Source organism: Setaria italica, chromosome V (genome assembly GCF_000263155.2).
Source record: "Setaria italica strain Yugu1 chromosome V, Setaria_italica_v2.0, whole genome shotgun sequence".
Classification (NCBI taxonomy): Eukaryota; Viridiplantae; Streptophyta; class Magnoliopsida; order Poales; family Poaceae; genus Setaria; species Setaria italica.
In genome coordinates this window covers 41435523-41445379 of record NC_028454.1, presented here as the reverse complement: position 1 = coordinate 41445379, position 9857 = coordinate 41435523, and the positions used below count along the sequence as shown (strand labels likewise).

Sequence of the window (9857 nt, the reverse complement as noted above, 5' to 3'; positions counted from 1 at the left end):
CTGCAGGGTGGAAACAAAAGGATTCACACATGTTCATACCAGAGGTGCAGGGTGGAAACAAAAAGATTCACACATGTTCATACTAGAGGCAGTAGCTTGACAGAGTCCAGGTGGAAACTTAACAGTGGAATTAGGATCTTACTTTTGGGCAAGAAGGAAACTAAATCAGTTTTTGCATCCAAAACATTGAACAACTTGTACATTCAATAGACAACTTGTACGTTCAATCAGTCCAGGATTGAAAATTGAAATAATCCCAAACTTATAATCACAGATTCATGAGTTTTGAGTGATTACCATGGTGCATCCCAAGCTGCTGAACGCCCAAATCCAGCGCAAGAGGGATCACATCGGCCGCATCCTACCAAGCTAGGGACGGGGGTGAAGGGGAACATGTGGTGGCGGCGCGTTCCGACCAGCAGCAGCAGCGCAGCCTGGCACTGCGCGCGGCGGTGGCGCCTCGCGCCTGGGCCAGCAACCAACAGCCCCAGCGTGGCCATGGCGCACGAGAGAGGGCCACAGCCCTGCCGGCCACGGTGGCGTGCCATGGCGCAAGGGGGGGCGTAGCCGCGCAGGCCAAGGCTAGAGGCGGCGTGGCTTGGCAGGAGCCGGGGAGGCAGTCGCGACGGTCGAGGTAGGTGGAGGCAGTGCTCCCCGACCAGGCGAAGGACGAACGGGCGGAGGCGGCGCTTCTGAATCCCCACAAAAAAACTTCGAGAAGCACCAAATCCCCACGGCCATCGGTCAGGTCGGGGGCGGCGCTGTTCTCATGCTCCGCGTTGATAGGGCCACCGACGAGCTCATCACCGCTCGCCTCTTCGACCCCCTCGCAGAGCACGCCGGGGATGGAGATGGATGAGGGGGAAAGCGAGGACACGGGGAGAGGAGGTGGAGATGGATTTGGCACGCAAAAATCCCGCGCGCGCCCAAATCAGCTATTGTCCGCGCGGAATCCGAGTGTGCGGTTGACCCTCGGAGACGAGGCTGTACAACGGTGTTGCTGCGTCTATTCCCACCTCGGAGCACGGGACGTGGCCGTCGTCTTGTGAGGCGACGGCGCGCCCGTCGCCTGGCTGAGAGGATGTCATTTTTGCACCGGCTCGCAGATAGCTCCCAATCACCCGTTGTACGTGATTTGAGGGGATACAGAGGACATTGCATGAAACATGTCCATTTGCTGTGGTGGGATTTTTTTTCCCACACAATCTGTTGAAATCGGATGCATGCGGGCTGTTAATTTTGTGGTGTGCTTTTTTATGATGCAAAAGATATTTTTGAATGCTCCAAATCCTTCAGGATCAGAAGTGGAACGCTAAGCAAGGGTGGGGAGGCTGCGAGCTCCGCGTCGAACAGAAAGAAGCAAGCTGGGGGACGGGATATTTTCAGATACGGACGGGCCGGGAAAGAAAATCCAGAAGAGAACACGTCAGGTCCAACGCGGTCCAGAAGAGAACACGTCAGGTCCAACGCGGCGCCAGTTCAGTTGTTTACGTGCCGGGCCCACCACATTCCGTTAGCACTTTCCCGAGACCAGGTGTCACGCCACCTCCGTACTCCCGCAGCGACTCGCCCTCTTCGTTAACGTGACCGCGACGCGCGTCCGAGAAGCATCCGCCCGCAACCATGGCAGCACCAACCCCCACCACCTCCGCCGCCGCAGCGCCCGGCTCCGGCCGCGGCGTCGTCCGCCTCCTCCGCTCTTCCGCCGGCTCCCGCCTTCCATTCGCCGCTGCAGTCAGGCCCGGCGGCCGACCGGCCACCGCGCTCCGCGCCAGGGCCCCGCCGGCGGCGCCCAAGCTGGTGGAGCAGTCGGTGAACACGATCCGGTTCTTGGCGGTGGACGCCGTGGAGAAGGCACAGTCGGGCCACCCGGGCCTCCCCATGGGGTGCGCGCCGCTGGGCCACGTCCTGTTCGACGAGTTCCTCCGCTTCAACCCGAAGAACCCTGCCTGGTTCGACCGCGACCGCTTCGTGCTCTCCGCGGGCCATGGGTGCATGCTCCAGTACGCGCTGCTCCACCTCGCCGGGTACGACAGCGTCACGGTGAGCTCTTGAAGGACTCCCCGGCCCTGTCGGATTTTTGAGGTTTTTGTAGGAGTCGAGAAAATTTTGCAAATCGATGGCTGGTAAAGACTGGTAAAGACTGGTGTCGATGATTTTTGGGCTGCAAAATTAAAATAGTTACTCCCGAACGGGACTAATCCTTGACTGGCGATCAGTGACTCTCAATCCCTGCCAGACTTTACTTTAGGGGAAGGTTTGAGGAGAGTGTGTGAATCAAACCTGTAGGACGGTTTGATGGATTTAAAGTTTGTGAATCCAAATAGATAGTCCTGGAAAGTGGAAGGGCTCAAAGATTTTCTTCCAATATACTACAACTAAAGGGCACAAAGCTGTTGCAGTGTTGCTGTCCGTTCGATAAAAGGGCACAAAGCTTTGCAACATGGTACTATGTTTCATCCATGAACATCTTACTCTGCTTTCAATTTTGATAATCATGTTTGACGTTGCAGATGGATGACCTGAAAGCTTTTCGACAGTGGAGAAGCAGAACTCCTGGCCATCCAGAGAATTTCGAAACACCTGGAGTTGAAGTCACCACCGGTTTACCTGCTGAAACGTTCTAATTTTTTTTCCTATACTCTGCCTTTTCTTTTGTGAACGATACTGATTTCTGAGCTTTTCTGTTGTCATATAGGTCCTCTGGGACAGGGTTTCGCAAATGCTGTTGGACTAGCACTTGCAGAGAAACATCTTGCTGCTCGTTTCAACAAGACTGATTTGAACATCGTGGACCACTACACGTAAATTATTAGCTACATGCTTGATAATTGTAGCAACTTTTGTAATGCACATATGGGACGGTGGTAATATGATGTTGTTACTTGATGCTCTTAGGTATGTAATCCTTGGGGATGGTTGCCAAATGGAAGGTGTTTCAAATGAAGCGGCCTCTCTAGCTGGTCACTGGGGCCTTGGAAAATTGATTGCTTTCTATGATGACAACCATATATCAATTGATGGTAATACAGATATTGCTTTCACCGAAAATGTGTCTGCCAGATATGAGGCACTAGGATGGCATACTATCTGGGTGAAGAATGGCAACACGGGGTATGATGACATTCGTGCTGCAATCAAGGAAGCAAAGAGGGTTAAAGATAAGCCAACTCTTATCAAGGTAACCGATAAATTGGTTATACTATTTATTGTATTCATTTTACCTGTCATTTAGTGCAGCCACATCATATTAATGGCAATTTATAGGTGACTACCACAATTGGTTTTGGATCTCCGAACAAGGCGAACACTTATAGTGTTCATGGAAGTGCTTTAGGATCCAAGGAAGTAGAGGCTACTAGAAGCAATCTTCAGTGGTTTCATGAGCCTTTCCATGTTCCAGATGAGGTGAAGAGGTACCTACTCAGTAATTAAGTTATAGCTAAATTCGTGCTGCACACTATTCTTGTAAGAGAAGTTACTGTACATAGGTGTTTGGGTCCGGTTCAATCAAACAGTAAGGTGATCTGTAATAAAAAAAAAGAGTAAATCATAGTGGTATACTGGGAGCTGGTCTCAAAAGTACAGGAAGGGGGCAGAATGAATTCTCGCTATGCTACATGACACCTGTACCCATTGCTTTGCTTCTTTTTCCCTGATGAAATCATTATGATCATCAGTGCATATGTTTAGAATATTCTGCCTGTATAAGTCCTCGCATGCTTGATGATGTTTGCATATAATATTTAGGAGTAAGACAGTGTAATCAACTTAATATGTTTTGCACAGAGGTTTAATTAGATAAATTTATCAATTGCAGGCACTGGAGTCACCATATTGATGAGGGTGCTTCGCTTGAAGCTGAATGGAATGCAAAGTTTGCAGAATATGAAAAGAAATACCACCAGGAGGCTGCTGAGTTAAAGAGCATAATTTCAGGGGAACTGCCTTCAAGGTGGGACAATGCTCTTCCAGTAAGTGTTCTTCTGAAGCTCAACTGTCATGTACAATCAAAATTTCACTAGCTGTGAATGGTAGATATATTTGCATTTAATTGTTTTGTTCGTTTGCCTCAATTGCAGACCTATACTCCTGAAAGCTCTCCTGATGCTACTAGGAACTTATCTCAACAGTGTTTGAATTCACTTGCGAAAGTAATACCTGGATTTCTTGGAGGTAGTGCTGATCTTGCAACATCAAATATGACATTGCTTAAGATGTTTGGTGACTTCCAGAGGGATACACCTGAAGAGAGAAACATTCGTTTTGGTGTGAGAGAGCATGGAATGGGTGCCATTTCTAATGGCATCGCAGTTCATAGCCCTGGCCTGATACCTTATTGTGCTACATTCTTTGTGTTCACTGACTATATGAGAGCGGCCATCCGCCTTTCTGCCCTAAGTGAATCTGGAGTGATCTTTGTGATGACTCATGACTCCATTGGCCTTGGAGAAGATGGACCAACCCATCAGCCTGTTGAGCAGTTGTTCAGCCTTCGAGCAATGCCTAACATTTTAATGCTCCGGCCTGCTGATGGAAATGAGACATCTGGGGCTTACAAGGTTGCAGTTCTTAATAGGAAAAGGCCCTCTGTCATTGCCCTCTCACGACAGAAGCTTCCACAGCTGAAAGGAACATCGGTTGATTCTGTTTCTAAAGGAGGATATATTATTTCCGATAACTCATCAGACAACAAACCAGATCTCATTGTCATTGGCACTGGCTCCGAGCTTGAGATTGCAGAAAAAGCTGCAGATGAGCTGAGGAAAGAGGGGAGGACTGTACGAGTTGTTTCACTTGTTTGCTGGGAATTGTTTGAAGAGCAGCCTGAGAAGTACAAGGAAAGTGTTCTTCCAAGTGAGGTTACTTCTAGGATTAGCATTGAGGCTGGGGTCACATTTGGATGGGAGAAATATATCGGACAGAAAGGCAAAGCTATTGGCATCGACAGTTTCGGTATAAGTGCTCCTGCTGGGAAAATATTCAAGGAACTTGGTTTGACAGTGGAAAATGTCATTGCAGCAGCCAAGGCCCTGTGAACGATCATTGCGTTACTGAGCATACATGATTTGAAAGGTATGTTTGGGTCAGATCTGGATAATGTCAGCTGCTTTTAAGCACTATACATACCGATGTGGTTATATGTGAACTTTTGAGGATATTTTCTACTAGATGCAAGTTGTCCGTTAATACACCTAATAATGCATAGATAATCTGGCAAATTTGCTCGTTGCTCCTAGGAGCACAAGAGTTTCAGCATATCCGGAGAAACTCATATAGCATGCACATCACTGATGTCATGAAATAAAATGCTAGTGATACTATCACCTGTAATCGTGATCCAAATTTGAGATATTGTGGTATTCACTTCTTCAACCTTCTTCTACCACTTCTTTAGATGCATAGACAACGAGAGGCAATTTCTTATGTGATACAAGGTAGAGTACCAGGTTCAGTAGAAATTTGGGTAAGACACATTGAAAGAAAAAAAAAAGACTTCGCTACTATTCCCATTTCACAACGCACAAGTAACTCTAGCACGGCCATTGCAGCGCCAGGACGTCAGCTCAGAACATCTGATTGCCATGGAAACAGAGATTTCGTCCAAAACTGCGGTCTTCGAGAGCAGGAACTTGGCAAGAATCCTGTCGAACTGGCGCCCTCTGTACCCTACAAGTCATCCTCTTCACCTTGTATTTGAGGCACCAGTCGTTTAGTCGTCCACAAGCTTTTGGGCACAAATACGTCGCCACCATCACGCAAGTACTATAAATTCTGGACCCCCTCCAGCATGGCCCCCGGCCGTCGCCCCTCCCGCCAAGGCCCGCGGGCGGTCCGAGTGGTCCTGCCGTATTCCAAGGCGTTTCTTCTAGTGTACCGCAGGGATTCTGGTTAGTGCCGACGTGAAATCGTCGTCCGTGCCGATGAAGGAAACGGAACCACGAAGCTGATGCGAATAGGTCAGTTATACGTGCCGGGTGAAAAACCAGTAAGAATGATGAGTATTCGAATCGGTGCTAATTATAGGTCAGTTATACGTGCAGGGTGAAAAACCAGTAAGAATGATGAGTATTCGAATAAGTGCTAAACTGCTAATTGGCGTCGGTACACATATGTGTTCTGTCCTAGTATATAAAGAGAATTCTTAACGCCGGTCGGGCGTTCATCTACTTTGTGAAGATTGACAGCCAACAGTGACCTTATTTTTTGGGGGCCCAAGTAAAGGCCCGCAGCAAAATGAGAAGGAATCATCCATCACCTCAGGCCCACTTATATTTTCGACCCAGAAAATTCGGGAAAGAGCCCAAGCCCATTAACCAAATCATTCGATTCGGCCACCGACCGACGAGGGCACGGCACATTCCCCGTCCCAGATCTGATCTGACAGCTCCGCCACGCGCCGAGCCGAGCGGGGGCAAGCCAACAACAGCCAACGACGCGCCAGCCGTCCATTGGCTGGCCGTCGCAAGATACAGCCAAATCAACCGCCAATCACGTCCAGCTCAGCAGCGCACGGCCCTCCCCTCTCCTCCCTTCCACGGTCGCCGCCCATTCCCGTTTCCTCCTCCTCCCCGCATCCCCGCCTCGGATCTGCTGCCCCCACCGTTTCAAATCCCCACGCGAGCGGAAGAAACGAGCGGGCGAATCGAATCCCGTCCCGTTCGGCGAGCGGCGGCGTCCCGTCCGGCAGCAAGAGCAGGACCTCGTCGTCGGCTGGGCCTGGTTCGGGGGACTCGCGCTCGATCAGATGGCGCACCGGGTGGACAACGAGTACGACTACCTCTTCAAGATCGTGCTCATCGGCGACTCCGGCGTCGGCAAGTCCAACATCCTCTCCAGATTCACCCGCAACGAGTTCTGCCTCGAGTCCAAGTCCACCATCGGCGTCGAGTTCGCCACCCGGACCCTACAGGTACCTAATCTACCCGAGCCTCCGATCTGATCGCGCCCCAATGTCGCAATGCCTGGTAGAATTGCGCATGATGCGGCGTCCGCTCGGCGTCATTTGGTCCTCTGCGTCTGTTTTTTTTTTATTTCTAAGATCTCGTGCCAATTTTTCTTGTTTAGGCTGGTAAGACAGAGAATTGACATCGTGTGCAACTACCGCTCGGTTTTCTCTGTTTTAGAACGCGATATCATGGATGAACGGTCTTCTGTTTTACCATTTGACTCTGACAAGTGACAACGATGTGCTGATTGGTAACCGTAGCATGGTTTCAATGACAATGAAATACAGGAAACGCCACATTCTGACACACAATGAAAAATGCTATAGTTTTTGTTGTTATTGACTAGGTGAAATGGAAATGCAGCAAAATTGGAAATAAAGGCCAGACAGAGTATTGTGTGTTTTCTCACAGCAGTACATACCACATACAAAATGCATGTGCATAGTGATAATAACTCACTAAATGTATAATTGGTAACCCAAGCACTTACATCGGTATTGTGTTGGAGAAATCAGTCTAGACTCTAGAGAAAAATAAACCGTCATCCCATAACGTATAACAGGGTTGGCATCCCGCCTGCTGGCGCAGATCTTGCAGTAGTGTTGGTAGATTGGTTGCTAGGAACCTTGCTCCTTTGGGTCAACATATATAGTCATGTACAAGCCTCATTGAGTTGTCAGCCAAATGAATTTGGTACTAATTATCTCCATCAGTCTTCATGATAGAATCATAGAGATGGCCTTAAATGTCTCTTTTGCCAGTCATGTCCAATCTTGGTTTTATTTAATAGCGTGAGTGTACAATGGAACAATGAGGTACCATGATTGCTGTACTTTCATTTATACGTGCGCTGGAAGTATTTTATCACAAGTACATTATCTTGATTCATATGTAGGGACTCAAATAAAATTAAAATAATGGTGAAATTTGTGGTTAGATACTGTGATGAGATCTGTAGCCATTCTTTTTAATATATGGTGAAGATATCCTCGGAGATTTTGCCACTGTCTTTGGCTTTCAATGTGTTTATTACTAGGTTTAAAACTACTGTCATGAGATCTATGGTTCTCGTTACTGATTGTATGGCTAGGTAGCTTAAGCACATGTAGATCAGAGTTTTCCTTGCCTATTTTGTTTGTCCAGTAGATCTCTTGATGTTCAGCACACAAAAATGTTGTTGTGCCACCCTTTGTTCACCAGCACTTTTGAAAGTGGCCATTTGCGTTGTTGAGTTGGAAACTTAATTTTCTTACTATTGGTGTTGCATTCTGAACTTGTGTTCTGCATCATCTCAGAAGTGGTTCCTTTTCTCTTTTGTTGAGACAGATTGATGGGAAGACTGTCAAAGCACAGATATGGGACACGGCTGGTCAGGAGAGGTACCGTGCAATCACTAGTGCTTACTACAGAGGCGCAGTTGGAGCACTCCTTGTCTACGACATAACAAAGAAGCAAACTTTTGACAACGTTCAGAGGTGGCTCCGAGAGCTCCGGGATCATGCAGACGCCAACATTGTTGTCATGTTGGTTGGTAACAAGTCGGACTTGAACCACTTGAGATCGGTCCCTGAGGAAGACGGCCAAGCATTTTCTGAGAAGGAAGGCCTATCCTTCCTCGAGACATCTGCGCTGGAGGCGGTCAACGTCGAGAAGGCGTTCCACACCATATTGAGCGAGATTCACCAGACAGTAAGCAAGAAGGCGCTCGCAGCGCAGGAGTCTGCATCCGCCAGCGGTCGCTCCATGCAAGGAACCACCATTAACGTTGCAGAATCATCCACCGCCACGAAAGGTTCGTGCTGTTCTAGCTGAAGAACTGCGCCCAGCGAAAGAGGAGAGGTCCGGAAACATTCGTTTCTGCAGAGCTGCACATTGCTGCGCCTAGGTTGTAGATTGCTTCGCGTTATCTGCTTTCCAAAGCCATTAACTGGTGATTCTTTCATCAAAGGAACCTTTTCTAGTATCATACATGTAACCTGCCAGATCAAATCATATTCCTTTTGCATTTGTTGTTTATAACTTATCCCTGTATACTTGGAAGGATCGAAGAAAATCCTGTACTCTGTAACACATTCTTCTCCTGATGGCAATAATAAATCTCCAGTACCATTTCGACCTGCTGATCCAGCAGCGTGGCAAGTGAGATATTCTCTGTAGGCTGCAGGGTCCTGACGTGATGTTAGACTGGTTGGTGGTATCTAGAGTCTTGAAGCCCACACACAACTTGCAAGCCGGGGCTCACAAACTACTGTCGGTATCCCTGTGTTTATAAGGCCTCCTCCAACGGAGCCACATCAGCTATCTCATAGCTTTCCATGTAGGATTCCCGCTGTCATGGAAGAGGAGAAAGCAAGGAAAACTCAACGCTAGCGTGCAACGTCTACAGGCCAAGATGAAGCTGAAGCCAATGGGCCGCGAAGGGGGGACTCAGGCCCGGAAGGAGAACTCACGTGTGCAAGGCCCAGAGTGGGAGTAGTCTGTTGTGCGTGTGCGCGTGATATATCATGAGAGTCCGTGAGAGAAGAGGGTATCAAGAAGAAAAACAACTCCTCAATACAATCCTTCCTCTGTGCGTATCCTGTTCTTCCCAAACTCTCAATTCTTCTACTCCTCTACTTCCCAACTGCCCTTCAGCTAACATCTTGGCCTGTAGACGTTGTACTAACAATCCACTCTCGGCGTCCGTGCCATCCATGGTGTGGCTCAGCTCCGTGTAGCTTCGGATGGATGGACGCGAACCAAGCTTTTTTTTTTTCTATCGGATGAGGACAAGACGTGGAGGAAGAACTCGGGAAGATGAGGATAGGCATTATTCTATCTTTATATGTGGGACCCACTGTTTATATAGTATATTTGTGCTAAGAGATGGATCTTTGGAGGATTAATCTCCTGTGCTAACTGATGATG

General features: G+C 48.3%; 2 protein-coding genes across 2 annotated transcripts; both read left to right on the top strand.

Annotated features, from left to right (window-relative positions):
- Positions 1-1549: 1549 nt before the first annotated feature.
- On the top strand, positions 1550-5376 carry LOC101776231 (transketolase, chloroplastic). Its single transcript, XM_004970518.3, has 7 exons — positions 1550-2043; positions 2514-2604; positions 2699-2804; positions 2899-3181; positions 3268-3416; positions 3821-3974; positions 4083-5376. The coding sequence occupies exons 1-7, from the start codon at positions 1624-1626 to the stop codon at positions 5037-5039; spliced, it is 2160 nt and encodes a 719-aa protein (XP_004970575.1). The 5' UTR covers positions 1550-1623; the 3' UTR covers positions 5040-5376.
- A 1076-nt stretch (positions 5377-6452) lies between these two features.
- On the top strand, positions 6453-9071 carry LOC101780179 (ras-related protein Rab11C). The gene is made up of 2 exons (XM_014805297.2): positions 6453-6913; positions 8277-9071. The coding sequence occupies exons 1-2, from the start codon at positions 6749-6751 to the stop codon at positions 8760-8762; spliced, it is 651 nt and encodes a 216-aa protein (XP_014660783.1). The 5' UTR covers positions 6453-6748; the 3' UTR covers positions 8763-9071.
- Positions 9072-9857: the final 786 nt, after the last annotated feature.

Excerpts from the sequence above, each read along its gene's own strand:
- LOC101776231 (XM_004970518.3), top strand. The coding sequence starts at position 1,624 with ATGGCAGCACCAACCCCCACCACCTCCGCCGCCGCAGCGCCCGGCTCC. Across the intron at positions 3,182-3,267 it reads ATAAGCCAACTCTTATCAAG|GTGACTACCACAATTGGTTT; the intron begins GTAACCGATAAA and ends GGCAATTTATAG. Across the intron at positions 3,417-3,820 it reads GTTCCAGATGAGGTGAAGAG|GCACTGGAGTCACCATATTG; the intron begins GTACCTACTCAG and ends TATCAATTGCAG.
- LOC101780179 (XM_014805297.2), top strand. The coding sequence starts at position 6,749 with ATGGCGCACCGGGTGGACAACGAGTACGACTACCTCTTCAAGATCGTG. Across the intron at positions 6,914-8,276 it reads TCGCCACCCGGACCCTACAG|ATTGATGGGAAGACTGTCAA; the intron begins GTACCTAATCTA and ends TTGTTGAGACAG.